Below are 23930 nucleotides of genomic sequence, written 5' to 3'. Positions count from 1 at the left end.
TGATTCAAATGTATTCTTTTTAATGGCTGAGTAATACTCCATTGTGTATATGTACCACAGCTTTCTTATCCATTCACCTGCTGATGGACATCTAGGTTGCTTCCATGTCCTGGCTATTATAAACAGTGCTGCGATGAACATTGGGGTACATGTGTCTCTTTCCATTCTGGTTTCCTTGGTGTGTATGCCCAGCAGTGGGATTGCTGGGTCATAATGTAGTTCTATTTCCAGTTTTTAAGGAATCTCCACACTGTTCTCCATAGTGGCTGTACTAGTTTGCATTTCCACCAACAGTGTAAGAGGGTTCCCTTTTCTCCATACTCTCTCCAGCATTTATTGCTTGTAGACTTTTGGATTGCAGCCATTCTGACTGGTGTGAAATGGTACCTCATTGTGGTTTTGATTTGCATTTCTCTGATAATGGGTGATGTTGAGCATCTTTTCATGTGTTTGTTAGCCATCTGTATGTCTTCTTTGGAGAACTGTCTGTTTAGTTCTTTGGCCCATTTTTTGATTGGGTTATTTTTCTGGAATTGAGCTGCATGAGTTGCTTGTATATTTTTGAGATTAGTTGTTTGTCAGTTGCTTCATTTGCTATTATTTTCTCCCATTCTGAAGGCTGTCTTTTCACCTTGCTTATAGTTTCCTTTGTTGTGCAGAAGCTTTTAATTTTAATTAGATCCCATTTGTTTATTTTTGCTTTTATTTCCAGTATTATGGGAGGTGGGTCATAGAGGATCCTGCTGTGATTTATGTTGGAGAGTGTTTTGCCTATGTTCTCCTCTAGGAGTTTTATAGTTTTTGGTCTTACGTTTAGATCCTTAATCCATTTTGAGTTTATTTTTGTGTATGGCATTAGAAAGTTTTAAAAATCATTTAATTGACCCTCTCACACATTCCCTTCTCTATGATCATGGAGACAAGGGGAGGAAATTGTGAAGCAGAGTTGTTCTTTCTAAAGTAGCTTCAAAGGTAATATGAGATGACTAGAGGATTGAAAAAAAGTAAAAACAAGATTACTGGGCTTAACAAGGACAAGGCTTACAAGCCAAAAAATAAAGTACATGTGTATTCAGGTGTAGAAAGGCTCTGAATCACACATTTGTCTTTCAGACATGTGTGGACAGAGTGATAGTAATTTTCTCAGTATCACAAAATACTGTCCATTTATTAAAGAAATAAAAATATTAATAACAAAAAATATAATTTATTTTCTTTAAAACATAGTAATACCTTTTTTCATTATAATATAAAATACTACCTATAATTATAGTCTAAACCAAAACACTGAAGGTTTCTTATAAGAACTCTTTTTACTCTAATATAAGGTAAAGAGTCTAGGGTAGCTAAGAATGAGATTGCCCCTCAAATTCTGAACGAGATATTTTCCAAACAGATAAAAGAATTACAAATATATTCAGAGTGGAAGGTAAAATTATGAAACTGAGATAATACTCTAGAAATTCTTCTTTTGCATCCAAATTGATTCTAATATTCATATTCACAGGTAATACTTTGTTAGATATCATATCTTGATTTTTAGGTTAGTATATCTGTAAATTAATAAAAAGACACAAACCTACAATTTCTGTTCATATCTCTTTCTCCCTAGATCCTTTGCTGTAGCTTCCTAATAAAGGGAAAAGCAAGCATAAGCCTGTTTAGGAAGCACAGATTAGTTAGTATAGTTTTTTGTTGTTGTTGTCATTTTGTTCTTGTTTTTGGGAGGGGTAGAGGTTACCACTTCTCTTTCTTCCCTGTAGTGAGGATAAGAAAGTCATGTGAAACCCTCTGGGATAGGATGAAAAAGAAAATAGGTATTATTCATATGTGGGTCTATTCTATTTCCCTTAGGAAAATTAAACCAATTTGGTAACTAAGATCTGGACATGTATCATAGCACTGAGATTATCTGATGGCCTTTAAGTTTAATAAAAAATGAAGCCAAACAGGTCAATTAGATAGTCTTCTATTTTCAGGAATGCGTGATATGATGTAAAGAAAATGAATTTATCTTGGAGGGGACTCTGAAAGAGCCACTAATGGAGAAAAAAAAAAAAAAAGATGCAAAGTGCTTAAATAACCCAGCAGCAGACTAGAAACCCAAGAAAATTATCAAATAGTTATTTAATTTTAGGGGGAAAAAAAAGCCAATGAAAATTTGATGTATGATGCAGGGAACTCAAAGCTGGTGCTCTGTGAAAATCTGGAGGGATGGGGTGAGGAGGGAGGTGGGAAGGGAGGTTCAGGAGGGAGGGGACACATGTATGACTATGGCCAGTTCATTTTGATATATGGCAAAAACCATCAGAATATTGTAAAGTAATTATCTTCCAATTAAAATAAAATTTTTTTAAAAAGCCAGTGGGATTTCTAGGAAGATGATGGAATAATAAATGTTCCCTCTTAGAAAATCTATCATAGAACCACCAAACCACCAGAATCAATAAAAAGCAGACCAAAACATAACAAGATAAAATTAAGAATATCATATAACTCTGAAGAAGAACTAAGGAGTGTCTTCATGAAGGTGAAAGAGGAGAGTGAAAAAGCTGGCTTAAAACTCAACATTCAAAAAACTAAGATCATGACATCTGGTTCTGTCACTTCATGGCAAGTAGATGGATAAAAAGTGGAAACTGTGGCACATTTCATTTTCTTGGGCTCCAATCAACATGGTGACTGCAGCCATGAAATTAAAAGATGCTTGCTCCTTGGAAGAATAGCTATGACAAACCTAGATAGCATATTAAAAAGCAGAGACATTACTTTGCCATCCAAGGTCTGTCTAGTCAAGGCTATGGTTTTTCCTGTGGTCATGTATGGATGTGAGAGTTGGACTGTGAAGAAGGCTGAGCACTGGAGAACTCATGCTTTCAAACTGTGGTGATGGGGAAGACCCTTGAGAGTCACTTGGACTGCAAGGAGATCAAACCAGTCAATCCTAGAGGGAATCAACCCTGAATATTCATTGGAAGGACTGATGCTGAAGCTGAAGCTCCACTACTTTGGCCACCTGCTATGAAGAGTTGACTCACTGGAAAAGACCAATGCTGGGAAAGATTGAAGGCAAGAGGAGACGGGAACAAAAGAGGATGAGATGGTTGGATGGAGTCATTGACTAAATAGACACGAGTTTGAGCAAACTCAGGGAAAATACTGAATGACAGGGAAGCCTAGTGTGCTGCAATTCATGGGGTCGCAAAGAGTCAGAGAAACAACTTAGTGACTGAACAACAACAATGTAACTCTAAAGTTAACATAAGTCTAAGGAACAAGTATTAAAAACTACCAAAAGGGGAGTAGAGGTTGCAAGGGGTCCAAGAAGACATCTAAAATGGTGAAAGTTCTTTTAACTCCTTGAATATCCAGTAGATATAAATCAACTATCTTAAAGGATAAAAGAAGAAACAGTGGCTGCTTTCACAGGAAACACACTACAACAGTGAAACAGTGTTAAAAGTTTGAGAGTCCATGCAGAGAAAAAGTGACTTCTTTGGGTCAAGCATCAATGAAGACTTGCAATACAGCAAACATAAATCACATATGAAGTAGTAAAGAGATACTGGAATACAAAACCAACAGATCTGGTGGTGAGGGGGTGGAGAGGGAGGACAAAAAGATATTATCATCTCACCTCCTTGGACACAGTTATTCTGGTGCAATACTAAGAAAAGCAATTGTTCCTTTAGATAGATTTACTTAACATATATTCTTTTAAATCTTCATCCTAATACCATTTAATCTAGCTGCTTTTCTGATGACTAAAAGATCATATGGCCACGAGAGCCTGCATTCTGGATGTCCCACTGTCTTGCAGCCCTTATTATTCAACAAAAACTTGAATCTCAAACTATGTAACTTCCACTTCTCATCTACGGAGATCCAATTTATCTGGGCACAAAGGGATTGTGTCACCTTTACTGTGGGCTCCTCCACACAGTAACACACTTCCTCGAGCTCTCATGGCACTCCCCCTGCACAGTGCCCACCCCACCATCAATCTCCAAAGCATCACTAACAGATAGTCACTGAGTGTAAAAGTCTTATAAGGATCGAGAAGCTCTCCTAAAACTAAATGCTAAATATGATTGTTCTCCAAATGCAAATAAGAATGAATGTAAACACTTCAAAGGGATCCATTTCCCTGGCAGAGTCTCATTCCAATAGCTATATTCCAGTCTTATCCTCCCTCTCTCTTCCCTTGTTTCTGAATCCTCAGATCTTTAAAAAAAAATAATAATAATGCTCCCAACTGCTCTCACCTTGACTATTCACCCGAACAATTTATTCTTGCTGCTACCTTCTATCTTCTACCATTAAAAGATGCTTACTCCTTGGAAGAAAAGCTATGACCAACCTAGACAGCATATTAAAAAGCAGAGACATTACTTTACCAACACAGGTCCATTTAGTCAAAGCTATGGTTTTTCCAGTAGTCATGTATGGATGTGCGACTTGGACTATAAAGAACTGATACTTTTGAACTGTGGTGTTGGAGAAGACTCTTGAAGAGTCCTTTGGACTTCAAGGAGATCAAACCAGTCAATTCTAGAGGAAATCAGTCCTGAATATTCATTGGAAGGACTGAAGCTAAAGCTCCGATACTTTGGCCACCTGATATGAAGAGTTGACTCACTGGAAAAGACTGATGCCGGGAAAGATTAAAGGCAGGAGGAGAAGGGGACGACAGGGGATGAGATGGTTGGATGGCATCACTGACTAGATGGATGTGAGTTTGAGTAAGCTCTGGGAGTTGGTGATGGACAGGGAAGCCTGGCATGCTGCAGTCCATGGGGTCGCAAAGAGTCGGACATGACTGAGTGAACTGACTGACTGATCTTCTACCACACCACATCAGCCCAAAGTGCTACTCTTTTCATAGCCTGATCCACCCATCAAGATGTCTTCCTAAACACCGTGAAACTGATACAATATAGGCATGTCATATATTCTCTATTTGCCTCTCCAAATCATCTCTCTGACCTATGGACTGTATCATTGGGGTTCCCTTGCCATTTGGCTTACAATTTCATTGTTCTAGTGAGAGGCTCTAACAAATTAAAAGTCAGGAGGAAGAAGGTCAGGGTATTTATTCTTCCACTTACTCTCTGCCAGGCTGAGGGCTAGTAATGAGTATATTTCTCTACTGAAGGCCACAATTCCTGTTAAGCGGGCAGACTTCTCCTATAGCTGTAAATTTCATGGAGTTCCAGTAACTTCTCCCCGACCTTGTCCCTTTAGGTTCATAGATGGTTCAAAAGAATTATTATGATCTTGTTGGTTTCCCTTAACTCTGCCCACACCTTCATTAAATTCTCTTCAGACACCCCATCTGAGTGTGCCATCATTTCCTGCCAGAATCCTGGCTGATTCAGCAAGGAGGAAAAGAAACTAATTAAAAATTATATTGGCATCCTTAGAGAGATTACAGAGAATGAAATATTCATAATACAAGAATCGGTTGTTCTGAGAAAGGAACAATCAGAGAATAAGAAAGAGTTCTTGAAAATTAAAAACATTACTACCATATAAACAGGGCTTCCCTTGTAGCTCAGTTGGTAAAGAACCTGCCTGCAATGAAGGAGACCCGGGTTTGATTCCTGGATTCTGAAGATCCCCTGGAGAAGGAAATGGCAACCCACTTCAGTATTCTTGCCTGGAGAATCCCATTGACAGAAGAGTTTGGCAGGCTATAGTCCACGGGGTTGCAAGAGTCAGACACGACTTAGGGATTAAACCACCACCACTAAATAAACACATCAGCAGAAGCACTGAAGAACAGAACCAGGCTGAAGAGCAAATTTATAATTTGGAAGACATTAAGATGGAGTTCTAATACCTACCTAGCAGTAGGTCCAAAAGGACAGATATAAGAGAGATAATGAAGAAAAAGAATATTTTGAGATTCAAATCTTCATATTGAAAGACATGGAGTGCAATAGATTAATAATAAAAGATATGTAGAGAGAGAGAGACACACACACACTCTAACATGTGAGAGATTTGCTTGAGGGTATATATAAAACCAAGAAGGAGAAAGTGAAAGTGAACATCACTCAGTCATGTCTGACTCTTTGCGACTCCATGGACTGTCATGGAATTCTTCAGGTCAGAATACTTGAGTGGGTAGCCTTTCCCTTCTCCAGGGGATCTTCCTAACCCAGGGATTGACTCCAGGTCTCCCACAATGCAGGCAGATTCTTTACCGGCTGAGCCACAAGGGAAGCCCTTGCAATGATTAATAATAAAAGATAGGTAGAGAGAGAGACCAGAGAAGGCAATGGCACCCCACTCCAGTACTCTTACCTGGAAAATCCCATGGATGGAGGAACCTGGTAGGCTGCAGTCCATGGGGTCGCGAAGAGTCGGACACGATTGAGTGACTTCATTTTCACTTTTCACTTTCATGCATTGGAGAAGGAAACGGCAACCCACTCCAGTATTTTTGCCTGGAGAATCCCAGGGACAGGGGAGCCTGGTGGGCGGCCATCTACGGGGTCGCACAGAGTCGGACACGACTGAAGCAACTTAGCAGCAGCAGCAGAGACACACACACACACACTCTAACATATACTAACAATATTTCAAAAATCTAAGGATGAAAAAAAAAATCTTAAGTTCCCTGAACATCCTTGTCCTTAGAAAATATAGGATAAAGTATTTTACAGGAGAAGTGCTTGTACCTTTCAATAAGTTCAGCAAAAGGAGAGAAAAAAACTTAGAGAAAGGCACTGTGGCAAAATGTTAATTTATGAATTAAGGATACTTGGCATTTACTATATTATTCATTGATCTGCTCAAGAGTTTTTTTTAAGTTGGAGAAAAAGAAAATGTTCCCAGAGAAAGGTAGAATAAAACAAACAAAAACAGGTTTCATTAAAAAAGAATAAGACTCAGACTGACGTAAGATTTCTTATTATAAACACTGCTGCTGCTGCTAAGTTGCTTCAGTCGTGTCCAACTCTGTGCAACCCCAGAGACGGCAGCCCACCAGGCTCCCCCATCCCTGGAATTCTCCAGGCAAGAACACTGGAGTGGGTTGCCATTTCCTTCTCCAATGCGTGAAAATGAAAAGTGAACGTGAAGTCACTCAGTCGTGTCTGACTCGTAGCCACCCCATGGACTGCAGCCTACCAGGCTCTTCCATCCATGGGATTTTCCAGGCAAGAGTACTGGAGTGGGGTGCCATTGCCTTCTCCACTATAAACACTAGGTGCTAGAAAATGATGGAACATCTCCACAGTTCTGTAAAAATGATTTTAGTCTAGAATTCTAATGAACCATAATAAAACCTGAGGGCAGAGTAAAAACACAAATAATCAAGGGTCAAATGTTTAAGTCCCACATACTGTTGAAGAAAAAATAATACTGAGTTTATGCAATCTAAGCAACATAGCAGTGAAATACTCAAATGAAAAAGTAGGTGAAACTGCATCTTCATTACTATTCTGCGAATTCAAGTGAAAGTCATTCAGTCATGTCTGACTCTGCGACCTCATGGGTATAGTCCATGGAATTCTCTAGGCCAGAATACTGGAGTGGGTAGCCTTTCCCTTCTCCAGGGGATCCTCCCAATCCCTGGATTGAACCCAGGTCTCCTGCATTGCAGGCGGATTCTTTACCAGCTGAGCCACAAGGGAAGCCCAAGAACACTGGAGTGGGTAGCCTATCCCTTCTCCAGCATATCCTCCCAACCCAGGAATCAAACTGGGGTCTCCTGCATTGCAGGTGGATTCTTTACCAACTGAACTATCAGAGAAGCCCACTAGTCCAAAACATTACATCAGTTATTACTGAAACACTGCAATAGCTTTTTAACTGGTTTTTGTGCTTCCACTGCTGTACCTTTCTTATCCATTCCCACACAGGAGCCCATGTGATTTTATTATGATTTAATATTCTTACTTTTTAATGTAGGTAATATATTCACATTAAAAAATACATTGAAAATAGAAGGTACAAAAAGGCATTACATCTTTGAGACCTAAACAGTGGTGTCCCTGCACTTTAGAGGGATCATTACAGGCCTCCTTCAGGTGCACCCCTCCAGTAGGTAAAGAATACTTCCCTGGTGGCTCAGAGGGTAAAGCATCTGCCTGTGATGTGGGAGACCCAGGTTTGATCCTGGGTCGGGAAGATCCCCTGGAGAAGGAAATGGCAACCCACTCCAGTATTCTTGCCTGGAGAATCCCATGGACAGAGTAGCCTGGTGGGCTCCAGTCCACAGGGTCGCAAAGAATCAGACACCACAGAGCAACTACACTTACACACAGAGTCAAGGACATATCCATCCAGACCATGCTCCAAGTACTTGAATCCTGGGACTCTCTGCCCAAATGGGCTAAGCCCTCTTCCAAGGCTTTATGGCTTGTCCTCCTTTTGGCTGAACACAGGGCCAATCAGGACACCTCTAGGCCCAGGAAGTGGGCAAGTGGTAGCTATATGTGTGGTGTGCATAGAGTCCTGATATGAGGGCAGGTGTCTAGCCTTCGTGGTATAAGTCAAAAGAGTGGGGTTGGGATAGGAGGACAGGGTAGGCAGGCTACATGCTGGCCGTACCAGAGTGAATCTGGGAAACAATATACTGAAAAAAGCATCAGTCCCAACTCTGTCCCTAGTCAAAAGCTTTCCCTTTCCAAAGACAACCACTGTTTTTGACACAAGAGTGATCATTTTAAATAACAAATCTGAAAATGTAATCTCCACTCCAACCTAAAATGTAGTAGGTTCTCTATTATTTTTCAGATAAAATCCAAAATCGTTAAAATGGTCAACATGGTGCTTCTTAGACTATAATGTTCATTACAGTCACTTGGGGATTCAAATCTGATTCAGAAGGACTAGGGTGAGGCCTGAGATTCTGCATTTCTAACTTCCTAGATGACACAGATGCTACTGGTCTATAGGCCGCAGTAGAGTATCTAAAGAGATTACTATTTCTTTTGAAGTTATAATTTCAGCTATCCCAGTTAGGGAAAGAGACATTCCTCCTGGTCTGCTGCTGCTGCTAAGTCACTTCAGTCGTGTCCGACTCTGTGCCCCCCATAGACAGCAGCCCACCAGGCTCCCTCGTCCCTGGGATTCTCCGGGAGAGAACACTGGAGTGGGTTGCCATTTCCTTCTCCAATGCATGAAAGTGAAAAGTGAAAGTGAAGTCGCTCAGTCGTGTCTGACTCTTAGCGACCCCATGGGCTGCAGCCTACCAGGCTCCTCTGTCCATGGGATTTTTCAGGCAAGAGTACTGGACTGGGGTGCCATTGCCTTCTCCGTCCTCCTGGTCTACCTACCTCATTTTGAAGCTGCAGTTGATACAGGCAGATGGGAGGGTAGACAGACATTGCCAGTTAGTAATAGTAGCTGTTTATTCATTCATCAAATATTGGACATCTGTTTGTATTTGCTGGCACTATCCTAAGGAACCCAGAAATGAACAAGAAAAAGTCTCCATCTTCAAGGAGCTTACAACCTAGTAGGGCAGATAAAATCAACAAGTAAGCAATGTCAGGTAGTGTTTGGGGCTAAAAAGAAAAATAAATCAACATAAGGAGCTAGCAGGTAAGAAGACTCACTATTTTAGACAACTGAGTCATATACAAGGATAGATTTAATGTTTTTGCCATACTAAGCACTAAAGTAGGCACTATGCTGAGTACCTTAGAGATAAAGGTGCTATTATCTCACTGATAGGAGGTGCTAATGTCTTATTTTGCTGGTAATAAAACTGAAACCTTGAGATGTTGAGTAACTTGTCCACAATTAAACAGCTAGAAGAACCAGGACATGGACCCTGCCAGTATGACTATTTCCAACTTCGGTATTAATGAACTTTTGCTTAGGAAAACCACAACCCCCAAATTTCAGTGGCTGGCAGCGCTGCTGTGCTCAGCTGGGCTCGCTGGGTCTTAACAGTCTTGAAGCAAGACTTGAACTTTTAATGTCTAAACTGCCAGGTGTGGGCCTGCCCCAGTTTATGACAAACATAAGTAACTTAAGTACCAATATCACCAGATATACCACAAGAGGATCAGCAGACCAAGAGGGATAAGCTAACATTGAATCAGCAAAATTTTCCCTGTGTTGGTTTAAAACTCCCACATTTCAATCACTTGAACTTATCTCTAAAGTTTAAGAAAAGCAAGTTTAATATGCAGTGGGTCACTTAGTTTTTGAAGTAGTTCTTAATTTTTTAGGGTTATAACCTCTTTGAACATCTGATAAAACTTGAGCTCTCTCCCAAGAAATACAGCTCATCAGTGTACGCAGCTTTGCATTCAATCTATAGGGCACAGAGGCCCCTAGAAAAGCCAAAATTCCCAATTTAAGAATCCGTAAACTGTAGCATCTGCCAAAATCAATCTCTTGTCCAAAAACTTCTACCTATTCCCTGGTGAACAACAGTGATTCTCTTTTACTAATTATTTCATTTAATTAAAAGATAGTGAACTCTAATTATTAGCAATCAAAAACATGTTATCGTTAGTCACTCAGTTGTATCCAACTCTTTAGCAACCCATGTACTGTAGCCCACCAGGCTCCTCTGTCTGTGGGATTTCCCAGGTAAGAATTCTGGAGTGGGGTGCCAATTCCTTCTCCAGGGGATCTTCCTTACCCAGGGATTGAACACAAGTCTCCCACACTTCAGGCAGATTCCTTACTGTTGAGCCACCCGTGAAGCCCAATCAAATAAAAAATACAGTTTTGTAATCTAATACAGTTTTGCAGCAAAAAAGCAAAAGGCACTTCGCTAGCTGTTAAGAACTAATTATTTCCACTTCCCTGAAGACAAGGTTTACTATCAATTATCTGCATATGAATTAGTCATCAATATTTTTATTCTGTGGTGGCTAACTTTCCCTCTACACTTAGTGGCTTACAATAAGTATGTTGTTAAATACAACTCTGGTCCTTCAGAAATAGAAGTATAATTATAAATTATCCTAAGTTACATAAAACTTTCTTTTTATTAGAGGAAGGTAAATTTTCCCACTCCTCCCCCAAATCATGAAACTTTCATAGCATACTGTTGGCCTTACTCTATTTTCTTTACAAACACAGTACTACTAAAATGTAAAACCAAATAGTGAAGTTGTAACTTTTGTCACCTGATGCCCCATGTTTCATTATACAATAATTGAATCACAATCTGATTAAGCTGTCATTAATACAACATACCCAAATTATTATATGGCAATACAGTTTAAAGTAAATAGAGCTATAAAGATGCTTAAATATATGCTTCAACAAGGCCAGCTGTGTCTGTGACTTGATTGCTATTATCTTGAAAGAATTAATACTTTGATATTTGGCCACAGAATCATTAAAAAATAGGCATTTTATTTAGCCCATGTTTTTTCAATAAAAATGGCAATAGTATTTGAATTGGATAGATATAGGGCTGCCGTTTATGGGGTCGCACAGAGTCGGACACGACTGAAACAACTTAGCAGCAGCAGCAGCAGGGACAAATATAGGGGGGGCTTCCCTTGTAGCTCAGTCGGTAAAGAATCTGCTTGCAGTGCAGGAGACCTGGGTTCGATCCCTGGGTTGGGAAGATCCCCTGGAGAAGAAACTGGCAACCCACTCTAGTATCACTGCCTGGAAAATCTCATGAACAGAGAAGCCTGGTGAATTGCAGTCCATGGGGTCACAAACAGTCGGGCACAACTGAGCGACTAACACTTACTTACTGACTTACTTAGGGACAAATATGGGCTTCCCTGGTGGCTCAGATGGTAAAGAATCCACCTGCAATTCAGGAGACCTGGATTTGATCCCTGAGTTGGGAAGATCCTCTGGAGAATGGAACGACTACCCACTCCTGTATTCCTGCCTAGAGAATTCCATGGGCAGAGGACAAGTATAAACAAACAGGTAAATTTATATTACTTACATTCAACAGAATCAATCATAAAATATTCGTTGGTTTTGGAGTCAGAATAGTGTTGTGATGAATGAACTTCAGAGACAAATGCTTGAATGCGAATTTTAGCTTTGCCATGTATACTACTAACCAGGTGAACAGGGGCAAGTTAGATAACCTCTTTGAGCCTAAGCTTCCCCTTATTAAATGGGTGAGGTACATTCTAAGTACAGTACTTAGAATGGTACATGAAGAAAAAGTCCAAGCACTGAATGTAAGCTATATGAGGGTAGAGATTTTTTAATCTCTTTTGCCCATTGATGTACATAGTGCTTAGAATAGTGCTAAAAACAGCAGGTGCTCAATACGAATTTGTGGAATGAAGGACTGATACTCCTATTATCAACATGGTGATTTCTGGATAGATTAAAAAAAAAAAACTGAACCATTTAGGCTCAGCTACTTAAAATTACTTGAAAATTTTCCCCTTATCCCCAAACTCCCTCCCTCTAAAAACAAAAGGGAAACAAGCATTCTTCAGTTGCACCTCCAACTCTTCTAAGGCTCACAGCACCAAAATATGATCGATAAGCTGGATTTCAGTTGAGTGACAGTGCCATCTAGTGTTCATAAAAGCTACAACAAGCTGAAAATTCAGAGTAAATTTTCAGTGTGAAGACAAAAAACCCTATAAATGCAAAATTAATTAAGAAAATCTGCTTTACCAACAGCCAAGGTCTTTAAAAGAAAGGCATTTCTATAGAAAATTAAAGAATTAGAGCTGTAAAACTTAGTATACACAATATTTGAAGAAACACTTCAGAGAGTATGCTCAAGTTCTACATACCATAAAGGTCATCCTGCTATGAGTGGTGCACTGAGCTTATTTTCCTTTCAACGGCATGTGTTCATTGGTCTTATGAGAGGAAACAGAAGTATCCATCATAAACATTTTGGAAAAATGTAAAAGAGTATGAACCACAGCCTAGAGGTAACTATTGTTAGCATTTGGAGATTTTACATATAACCAGAGATCAAATTGCCAACATCAGCTGGATCATGGAAAAAGCAAGAGAGTTCCAGAAAAACATCTATTTCTGCTTTATTGACTATGCCAAAGCCTTTGACTGTGTGGATCACAATGAACTGTGGAAAATTCTGAAAGAGATGGGAATACCAGACCATCTGACCTGCCTCTTGAGAAACCTATATGCAGGTCAGGAAGCAACAGTTAGAACTGGACATGGAACAACAGACTGGTTCCAAATAGGGAAAGGAGTACATCAAGGGTATATATTGTCACCCTGCTTATTTGACTTATATACAGAGTACATCATGAGAAACACTGGGCTGGAAGAAGCACAAGCTGGAATCAAGATTGCTGGGAGAAATATCAATAACCTCAGATATGCAGATGACACCACCCTTATGGCAGAAAGTGAAGAGGAACTAAAGAGCCTCTTGATGAAAAGTGGAAGAGGAGAGTAAAAAAGTTGGCGTAAAGTTCAACACTCAGAAAACGAAGATCATGGCATCTGGTCCCATCACTTCATGGGAAATAGATGGAGAAACAGTGGAAACATTGTCAGACTTTATTTTTGGGGCTCCAAAATCACTGCAGATGGTGATTGCAGCCATGAAATTAAAAGACACTTACTCCTTGGAAGGAAAGTTATGACCAACCTAGATAGCATATTCAAAAGCAGAGACATTACTTTGCCAACAAAGGTCCATCTAGTCAAGGCTATGGTTTTTCCAGTGGTCATGTATGGATGTGAGAGTTGAACTGTGAAGAAGGCTGAGCGCCGAAGAATTGATGCTTTTGAACTGTGGTGTTGGAGAAGACTCTTGAGAGTCCCTTGGACTGCAAGGAGATCCAACCAGTCCATTCTAAAGATCAGTCCTGGGATTTCTTTGGAAGAAATGATGCTGAAGCTGAAACTCCAATATTTTGGCCACCTCATGTGAAGAGTTGACTCATTGGAAAAGACTCTGATGCTGGGAGGGATTGGGGGCAGGAGGAGAAGGGGATGACAGAGGGTGAGATGGCTGGATGGCATCACCGACTTGATGGACATGAGTGTGAGTGAACTCTGGGAGTTGGTGATAGACAGGAAGGCCTGGCGTGCTGCGATTCACGGGGTCGCAAAGAGTCGGATGTGACTGAGTGACTGAACTGAACTGATCCTTGATTTAAAATATACATGGAAAATATTTTAAATTTCACCAATATTTGGCCAAAATATTAAAAATTAAATATGAGAAAATTATAAATAATCTTTTTAAACTTAAAAGATTTCTCTACAATTAAAAAAAAAAAACCTAGCCTCAACTTAACATTGTATTCAGTGGAGTACAATTTTTAAAAGTTGCTTTCAGTTATGTAATCATTTTCGTTTGGTTTTACAATAGCCAAAATCTATAAGAACTAGGGCTTATAAAATGAAAAAAGAAATTATTTCATCTTTTCTCTCTCAGAAACTACAAAATTGATAGTGAAGCATACCAATTTGGATTTGGGATATTTGAATAAAAATTTAGGTTTGCCATAATGTTTATTATTAAATTAAATAATTATTTGTTATTCAATTAAATAATATTCAATAACAATATTATTATTATTCAATTTGAGAATGCTCATAAAAGTTTTCTGAGAAACCTGTATGCAGGTTAAGAAGCAACAGTCAGAACCAGACATGCAAAAACATACTGATTCAAAACTGAGAAAGAAGTTCATCAAGGCTGTATATTGTCACCCTGCTTATTCAACTTATATACAGAGTACATCATTTAAAAAGCCAGGGTGGATAAATCCCAAACTGGAATCAAGATTGCCAAGAGAAATATCAATGACCCCAGCTATGCAGATGATATCACTCTAATGGCAGAAAACGAAGAGGAACTAAAGAGCCTCTTGATGAGGGTGAAAGGTGAAAGTGGTGAGTGAAAAAGCTAGCGTAAAACTCAACATTCAAAAAACTAAGATCATGGCATCCGGTTCCATCACTTCATGGCAAACAGATGGGGAAAAAGTGGACAGATTTTTTTTTTTCTTGGGCTCCAAAACCACCGTGGATGGTAACTGCAGCCATGAAATTAAAAGATGCTTGCTCCTTGGAAGAATAGTTATGACAAACCTAGACAGCATATTAAAAAGCAGAGCCATCACTTTGCTGACAAAGGTCCTGTATACTCAAATCTGGAGAAGGCAATGGCACCCCACTCCAGCACTCTTGCCTGGAAAATCCCATGGATGCAGGAGCCTGGTGGGCTGCAGTCCATGGGGTCGCTAAGAGTCAGACACGACTGAGTGACTTCACTTTCACTTTTCACTTTCATGCATTGGAGAAGGAACTGGCAATCCACTCCAGTGTTCTTGCCTGGAGAATCCCAGGGATGGGGGAGCCTGGTGGGCTGCGGTCTATGGGGTCGCATAGAGTCGGACATGACTGAAGCAACTTAGCAGCAGCGGCAGCATACTCAAATCTATGGTTTTCCCAGTAGTCATGTACAGATGTGAAAGCTGGACCATAAAGAAGGCTGGTGTGTTAGTCATTCAGTCGTGTCCAGCTCTTTGCAACCCCATGGACTGCAGCCCACCAGGCTCTTCCCATGGAATTATCCAGGCAAGAATACTGGAGTGGGTTGCCATTTTGGGTGAGTGCTGAAGAATTGATGCTTTCAAACTGTGGAGCTGGAGAAAACTCCTGAGGGTCCCGTGGACTGCAAGATCAAAACAATCAATCCTAAAGGTAATCAACCCTGAATATTCATTGGAAAGACTGATGCAGAAGCTCCAATACTTTGGCTACCTGATGCAAAGAGCCGACTCATTGGGAAAGATCTTGATGGTGGGAAAGATTGAGGGCAAGAAGAGAAGGAGGCAACAGAGAATGAGATGGTTAATGGTATTATCAACACAATAATGTTCATGAGTCTGAGCAAATTAGGAGACAGTGAAGGACAGGGAAGCCTAGCATGCTGCAGTCTTTGGGGTCGCTAAGAGTCGGACATGACTGAGTGACTGGACAACATTAGTGTTTTTGGCTTTATTTTTAATTCCCTTTCCCCTCAAATCATAGAGACAGCTGAGATTTGATTCATAACTTATTAGATAGTCATTAACAGATCAAAAGAAAGCTGCCTGCCACTTTCTACCTTTTGGACAAATGCTGTTTTTATATTTAGGACAAAGAGTGGGAATCAGGGAATTTCCTAGGATCACACAGGAATAACAGGGTCCGAAGAGTCATGGGGAAGATGGAGGGAAAAAGACCAAGAAGCTGCCAGAGAGAGGTGGGTGGGCCTCTCCAACTGAACCTTGGTGGGCCCTGGGGTGAGGCTCCTTTATCTGGAGACTGGTTGCAAGGCTGAGGAGGGGGGCAGAGCCTGGCCTCACACTATCACTTGCTGGACTACACTCTCTTCTAGGCATTAATTACATTCCTGGACATATAACCTAAATCATAACTCTCTTCATAGTAGGCAGGGAGGTCACTTCTCCCCAGCACCTAGTTTAGGAGATAAGTTGTTGTGGTAGGTTGCTTTAAAATGACTCCCAAGGATCTGTGCCCTATCTCCTGGCATTCACTCTAATATGCTCCCCTTGAGTATGGGCTGAACTTGTGTTTTGCTTCTAATGAACAGATTAAGGCAGAAGTGATGGCATGTCTCTCCCAAGATCTGGTTACAAAAGACTGACTTCTGTCACGCTGGCATTCATTCGCTGGTACCTTGTCTCTGGGTCTTCTCAGGTGCTCTCTCTGAAGAAGCAAGTGGAGACCCCCACATGGCAAGGAACAGAGAGAGCTGCCAGTCAATTACCAGCAAGGAACTGAGGTTCTCAGTCTCAAGGAACTGAATCCTTCCCATAGCATGTGAACTTGAAAAGTCTTTCTCATTTGAGCCTCCAAATGAGACCATAGCCCTGGTTGACATATTAGCTGCATTTTCATGGGAGACCCTGAAGCAAAGGTCCCTGCTAAACTGCAGCCAGATTACCAACCCAAAGAAATCACGAGATAATAAGTGTATTGTTTTAAAGCCACCAAATTTGTTATGAAGCAATAGAGAACTAATTCAGCTGTTAGACAAAGAGACTGCTCAGGCCCACCTGAGAGAGTATACCCTGAGAGTCTGTCGCTGGCTTACGGCAGCCTTGCTAGTCACACAAAAGCCTGGACCTGGCTTGTCCCCTTGGCACAACTGGGCACTTCTTTTGTGGGTTTACAGATTAGGTTCTCCTCAGTTCACCTGCCTGGTCTCTCCTTCCTACCCAAGGGCTTTTGCACCTTCAACATCTGAAATAAATAACAGAACACCTGGGCAAAACTCCTAGCTCCATGTTTTAGTGACCAGACTATGAATCTAAGGGGCATGTGTGGTTTTCTAAGACAAACACTCATCCTGACTATATATTATTAGCTTTATTGCTTTCTGGAATTTGTTTACTATTTACCAACTAGTATGCAAATACTTTAGTGTTTTGACAAGTACTGCTGTGCCAGCGCATACTGACTGAATATCAGCTCTAGTTTATGCTGTAAGGTTAGATCATCAGATAATATTTAAGATCTTAGTTCTATTTCCTTTAATGAGTTTTTAAACATAATTAATGTAATTTTTACAACTCCTTTTAGCCAGCTCAGTCTTTATATTATGATAGTATCACCACATGGAAACTGCCAAGCTGTAGGGGTTTTATTTATAATGCCCAACAGTATAGCGAGAAGGAGCTTCGACAAAAGTCATAGTTTTATATTCTTACATGCACTGACAGACAGCAAAAGGAAAAAAGGAGGGGGCAGCCACAAAAATGAGGCCAAAACTTGGTGTGTAGGAAAGAACAACAGAGCATTAGTTACAGCCAGTCATGAGAGGTTTGGTTTGGGCATGCTGGGGATAGAAGCAGTGTGTACTTATGTAAACAAACAGATATGCTGAGAAGAAAAGTTAATTATTACATTAAAATTTATTTGCTCCACTAAGCTGTCTTTATGACCCAACCCGTTCTGATCTTTCCTTGTACTGAATTGTTTTAACACTTTATATGTCATAAAATTTTTTCACATTGATTTTAAGTCATTTTCCAATATGCAAGTAATGTGTGCTCAAGAACAAAAACAAAAAGCTATAGGAAAACAGATTAGTGCTTGAGGATGAGGAGTAAGACTTCACTTCCTGACTCTCAGTATTCACTACTTGAGTTAGGTTGCTTAATCTGTTTCCTCATCTATAAAATGTAAAACTCACATCAGAGAATGGTTGTATCTACAAAACTAGATATTGCAGTGAAACGGGCCTTCAAGGGAAGTGCGTGGATAGTTTGTAAAAATTCTTCCAGAATGCAAATGTAAACTTCAAACACAAAAAGGCAGTAATAGAGTAAAAAGTGAGTTTCGTGGATCTGGTTTAACACAGGCAGTGTCACCAGCAGCTGCACCACCCTAGGAGCACCAGGGGCCAGGGAAAGCATCCCTCAAGCTGGCTCTAAGTGCTTCTTCTCAATGAGAGAGCCTAGCTTTTTGAGATGTTCCTATTTCCTTAGCTGAATAAATCAGAAACTTAATCTAATCTCACAGCAAGCGGGGTATCCATATTTGTATATTTGTTTTGTTTTGGGAAGATAGCTTCCTAAAAACCTGTAACCCACTTGAAATCTTGCAAATGTTGTATGCCAAAAGCTTATAACAAAGGCTGGCATATAGTAAGCACTCAATAAAATTAAGTATTTATTAATGATTATAAAAAGAAAAATTAAAATCTCCAACAATCCCACCTCTAAAAGAGAACCAGGCTTTCAGTATTGTTTTAGTACAAGCAGATTTCCTGACATTTTCCCTGATCTATAAATATATATATATATATATATATATGTAGCCTGTTATTTTAAAAGTTGCTTTTCCACTTAAATATATGTATATATATTTTCTTTTCTTATACGTTCTAAAACAACTTTCAGTAACTATTAAAGTCCTTTATATAGTGCACCATAATTTAATAACTTAGTGATTGGATATTTAGGTTACCAATTTATATATAATAATGCATAAATATAACACATTTATATCATAAATGAGACTGTAGAGAATATCATACATAAATCTTAATTCAGATGATTTCTTAGATGTAGAATTGTTACTATGCACATACAATCCCACCAAGAGTCACACTATTGTCAACACACTATCATAAAATTTAACATTTTTAGTGAAAGTCTTGATTTGTTCTTAATCTCTTTTCTCCAAATCATTGCAAAACTCTTGATAGTAGTGGTGTTTTCAACTTCTATCTCATAACAGTGCTAGGCACAAAGAAAGATTTTAAATGAATTCTCACTTTAAAAAAGTATTTCCATTTCAGCTTTGAATGGAGAGGGAGGTCAGCTAGAGGCATACTGAGGTTCAGGGAAAAAAATCCTGCTATTAATTATTTTATGAAAGGAAAAAGAACTATAGTTTCATTCCAAAAATAAAAAGCATTCAATATAAATATGTAGTACAGGTTTGACTTCACATTTGACTACACAACCATTTCCAAGTTCAAAGAAGGAGCCAAAGACTGGTATAAATTGGAATTAGAATCTTAATCAGAACAATCACCACTAAGGATTTATTTATAATAATAAAATGCACTAAAGGAACTAATATTAATAATAAAATAAAGGTTAAAATACTGATTGCCTGATGGAAGAGCCAAACACAACTTTAGCTTGGAGTCAAGTTTTTGTTTAGAAATGTGTATGTTAGAATGAAAAAAGAAAAGGGCTTGCCAGACACCCATACTCCAATACTCAGTACAGGCCCAATCACACAAGATTTGTTTAGATTTTCAGCATCTATGAAAGATGAAGTAAACTTTTAATACAGCATTTAGGGGACAAAAAAGCAAATGTAGTCATTTGTTAGTAGTTGTCACACCAATGAAAGAAGTATAATATTTAGACTTTTCATCTTCTTTGACAAGATTTATTGCCATAATTATTATTTTCATCATGTATACTATATTTTTAGTGCACATGCCATAGATACCAAAACTCTGACCTAATAAAGGGTATGCAAAAGTATACAAAATGGCACTTACTGTTATGAGTTTGAAAATATTTTGTGCTTAACAGTATAGTTATAATGGGGTTTACAATTAGAAAATATCAATGAAATATTTAAAAATATAATTTATAACTTATAGGCAACAAAGTAAAGAATACCTAAACAATTATGTTAGTTTAAGTACACAGTTCAAATTGGGTAATTTCTTAAAATCATTTCATAACTCTAGTTCATAATTTCAGAAATCAAGATTAAAATGTTCCAATTCAATCAGATAAATGTTGAACTATGGAAAGGTCAAGAAAAAATACCTTTTACACTATTTAAACATAATACTTTATGATTCTAATGGTAATTTTCCAAAATAACTAAATAAAACAATCTAAAGACTTTAAAATATGCACATGAAACATACAAATGGAAAAATGATTTCTATTAATACATGAGCTCAAAGTAATGGTATAATCTGGGCTTGATTTCTCAAAAAGACAATACAGGCCCCTTTTCTTTTCAGCTGTAAACAACTTGCTGTATGACATGTAATGCAATACCATATTTTGGGAAATTTCAAACATTTATAATCCACGGGAAAAACACTCAACACTCCTACACTGTTGTTTTTTTTTAAGCCCACAATAGTGCAGTCTTTCAGCTACAAAGCCATAAGCCAGTTAAAAAACCAGTACTTTTCCACTAGTTACTTGTGGGGCGGGGAAGGGGATGTTCAGCACTGCAAACATTAGGGTCTAAAATAAGATCGTTGCAAGGAGTTACTACAACAGTTGCACTGCCAGCACTGTCATGGCAACAATGAACTAGCTAGGAGAATGCTCTCTTAACATTCAAAGCTAATCTTGAGTCTATTACCCACAGAAATAGACCAGATTTTCTTTTAGGCAGTTCACTAAAGAAATCATCTTATTTGGTCATCTCTTAATGTAAAGATAAGCCTTTTATATATCATATTTCCAAGATCACAGTCTAGCACCTTCTTGAAATCAGCTGAAATTTATAATGATGACATAATGAAAATTATGTGCCACAGTGAAACACAAAGATTCATCAGGATTCAAATACAATCTCAAGATGGGTCAGGGCTTAAATAAGAATTTGATATGCAATTTAATAATACCTGAGAAATGTGGTTTCACATTTCATCCTGAAGGAAAAATAATTTGGAAAAGAAAATATTATATATTTTCATTATTAGGAAGCTGATATTAAAGTTTTATTCAGATAATGCAGTATAACAGTGAAAAGCCTAAACTCTGGAGTCTCATTGCCTGGGTTTGAAACCTGGCTCCTCTTCTTACTAAGCTATGATACCTTGGGCAAGTTATTTAACCTATCTGAGCCTTGATTTTTTTTTTTCCTGATGCATAAAATGGGGATAATAATACTTACTCTTACAGTGTGGTAAAGATTAAATGAAAAGGGTTAAGAATATATGAAGAGAGTTAAGAACTAGGTTTCACATACAGATGCCTATCTTTATTACCTTCAAAAATATACATTCTACAAAACTAGAAAGATTGAGATTGCTGAAGAAAAGATAACTTTGTGTTGATGTGTGGCAGAGTGTGGGGGGAGGGGAGCAGAGCAGGTATGGGAGCTCAGGAACCTGAAAGACACCTGCCACACCCAATGAAGCAAATTCAAATCAAACATGGTACAAAATCTATTCAAGCCTTGTTACTTCTGGGGTATCTTTAGGGCAATGTAATCTTTGCTTAGTTACTCTGTTTCTAAAATATCAAGCTGTCTAGGCCAGGCCAGTTATCCCGCAAGAGTGAAAGGACTATTTGGGGGACTTTTTGGTTAATATCTCAAGCTCCCATTGAGGAATGCAGAGCAGGAACACTGATGGTGCAGCTTTAATCTCCTCAGTAGACCTTCAAGGCAAGCAGTCTCTGCAGCAAACTTGCCTGAAGTATCAGATGTGAATGGATGAGGCACAGAGGATTCAGTTGCTTACTGACAGCACTGGCATACAAGCCATCATTTGCTTTTCTATATTTTATATCCTTGAAGATACATTGGAAAGTCAAATGTTCTTAAGTGGAATAATAAATGAGCACGACCTCAGGGGAGAAATCCAGTTTCCAAGAGTGCTAAAACAATATTCACAAAACCCTTACCTTGGTTTCTAGAGGTGTTATTTCTTCTAAGGTGCTATTCTATAGGGCCAAGGGCCCTGAAAGCAGGTTAAAACTTTTCCAGTGTCCCAGAGACTTGGTTCCCTAAAGGGCAGATGGTACCAGAGGGCTCAACTTCCCATCTCCTCTCCCCCAGTCACACTGTGAGGGCAGATCAGAAGACTAATAGTTAATATTCACTGAGTGCTTACTGAGTTACAGTTAAACATTGCGCATGTTACCTCATTTAATCCTCACAACTCTGTGAGGGAACTGAGGCTTAAGGAGGTTATATAACTTGCCCAAGGTCATAAAGTTCGGCAGAGTAGGATTTACAGCCAGGTCTGACTAACTCCAAAGCTCATGGTTTTGACCATTCTCTTCTATTGTTGTACAGATAATTAAAGCATAGGCCTTGGCAATGAAGCACCCAGATGACACGTGTAACTGCCTGCAACCCCTCCTCACTAATGCCATGTTGACAAACTAGAAAGGTAAAGAACTCCAAGGAGGGGATGGATGCCACAGATCTGCCTCACTCATAAGGCAAACTTCTGGGTAAGTCTACCACTTACCCTGTGCAAGTGGTTGATTAGAAGCACTCTTGGGTAAAGTGGAGATCAGCATTAATCAGCTAATATATTAAAATTTACCATACAAAAGGCAATTAGAGGTGTAAATACATGTGAACACAAAAGGTGGGATATATGACAGTCGATTACATAATAATCCTAAAGTAATGCCAGTTTGGAGTTTGACTCATGTTAAAAGACCTAGATCAAGTGCATCATCTTCTCCTTCATTACCACCAGTATTCATCATCACCAATATCTACTGAGGACTTACTATGAACCAGGCCCATTTCTACATACTTCATTGTTTACTTAATTCTTGAAACTACCCTATGAGAGTGGTATTGTTATTACCCACATATTGCAGATGAATAGTCTCAAAATTTATTTGTAATTAAGTTGGTACAGTATATTAAAGTTAACAAAATGCTTTACCAATATGATCTTTAATTTTTATAATCACATCATGAGGCATATATTAAAATTATGTCAGTTCACAGATGAAGAAACAGACTACAGAGGTTAATTTATTCATGAGCGTATAGCTAGTAAAGCAAATCCCCGATCTTTAAACCTTCTGAAGTAGTATCTCTGGTCAAAGTGAAACTCTTGTATATTTAAAATAGAAGAAAAGAAAAAAAATCAGGGAAAAGAAAGCAATAGCTTCTCTTGTTTTTAAAGTCGAATCATTATTAAAATTAAGAGAAGCTTACAGCCTTTCTTCTGATATGTCAAAAGACAGATAAGCACAGTGCTTGGCATATAGCAGGTACAGAGTAAATACCTCATGCATAAAATGAGAAGAAATCAGTCCCTAGGTTCAATGGTAAAATCTATACTGCTTCAATAAAATTTCAATTATTTCTTATACTCAGAATCTCTGTCATCAACAAAACTGAATATAGATTTTATGCTTTAAGTCTGTCAAATAATGCATTACTTGTTAGATGGAAAAAGAGATACACCTTAATTTGGTGAGGTGTGATCACTATTAATGACTTTGAGAGATCTTATTTTTTGAGAAAACCCATCTCCCTATCATTTAAATCACTTTTGAAAGGCTTCTCTTAAATATGTCCTTTAGCACCACTGAACACATCACCCTACCACTATTTTGCAAGGCTTGGTCTTTATCACATGATCGGAAGAATTTCTTACTGTGTTTAGGCTATGAATAGCATTTGAAAAATTACTCAGTTATAATTATAGACAGCTAACACCTGCCAACTTGCTAGAAAATGAAATCATGTAAAGTTTAAAGATGATTGTGCAATGCCTGTCAAACACTGAAGTGTCAAAAGAGTAAATGCTC

At 38.8% G+C, this 23930-nt stretch overlaps 2 protein-coding genes across 4 annotated transcripts in view; one reads left to right on the top strand and one right to left on the bottom strand.

Annotated features, from left to right (window-relative positions):
• SESN1 (sestrin 1) overlaps positions 1-23930 on the bottom strand; it is a 112362-nt gene that overhangs the window by 79433 nt on the left and 8999 nt on the right. The gene's annotated exons all lie outside the window — the stretch shown is intronic.
• The window catches only part of CEP57L1 (centrosomal protein 57 like 1), a 116059-nt gene continuing 93496 nt past the window's right edge, over positions 1368-23930 (top strand). The window contains exon 1 of one of the 2 annotated variants that reach the window (XM_060419507.1): positions 1368-22604. In XM_060419507.1, coding sequence (XP_060275490.1) covers positions 22566-22604 — 39 coding nt within the window. In that variant the 5' untranslated portion in view covers positions 1368-22565. The remainder of the gene's footprint in view (positions 22605-23930) is intronic. The other variant, XM_060419509.1, reaches the window with a different exon arrangement.

This window comes from Ovis aries, chromosome 8 (assembly GCF_016772045.2).
Source record: "Ovis aries strain OAR_USU_Benz2616 breed Rambouillet chromosome 8, ARS-UI_Ramb_v3.0, whole genome shotgun sequence".
NCBI lineage: Eukaryota > Metazoa > Chordata > Mammalia > Artiodactyla > Bovidae > Ovis > Ovis aries.
Note: the sequence above shows the minus strand (reverse complement) of the source record. Positions and strands in the feature narration are given on the sequence as shown.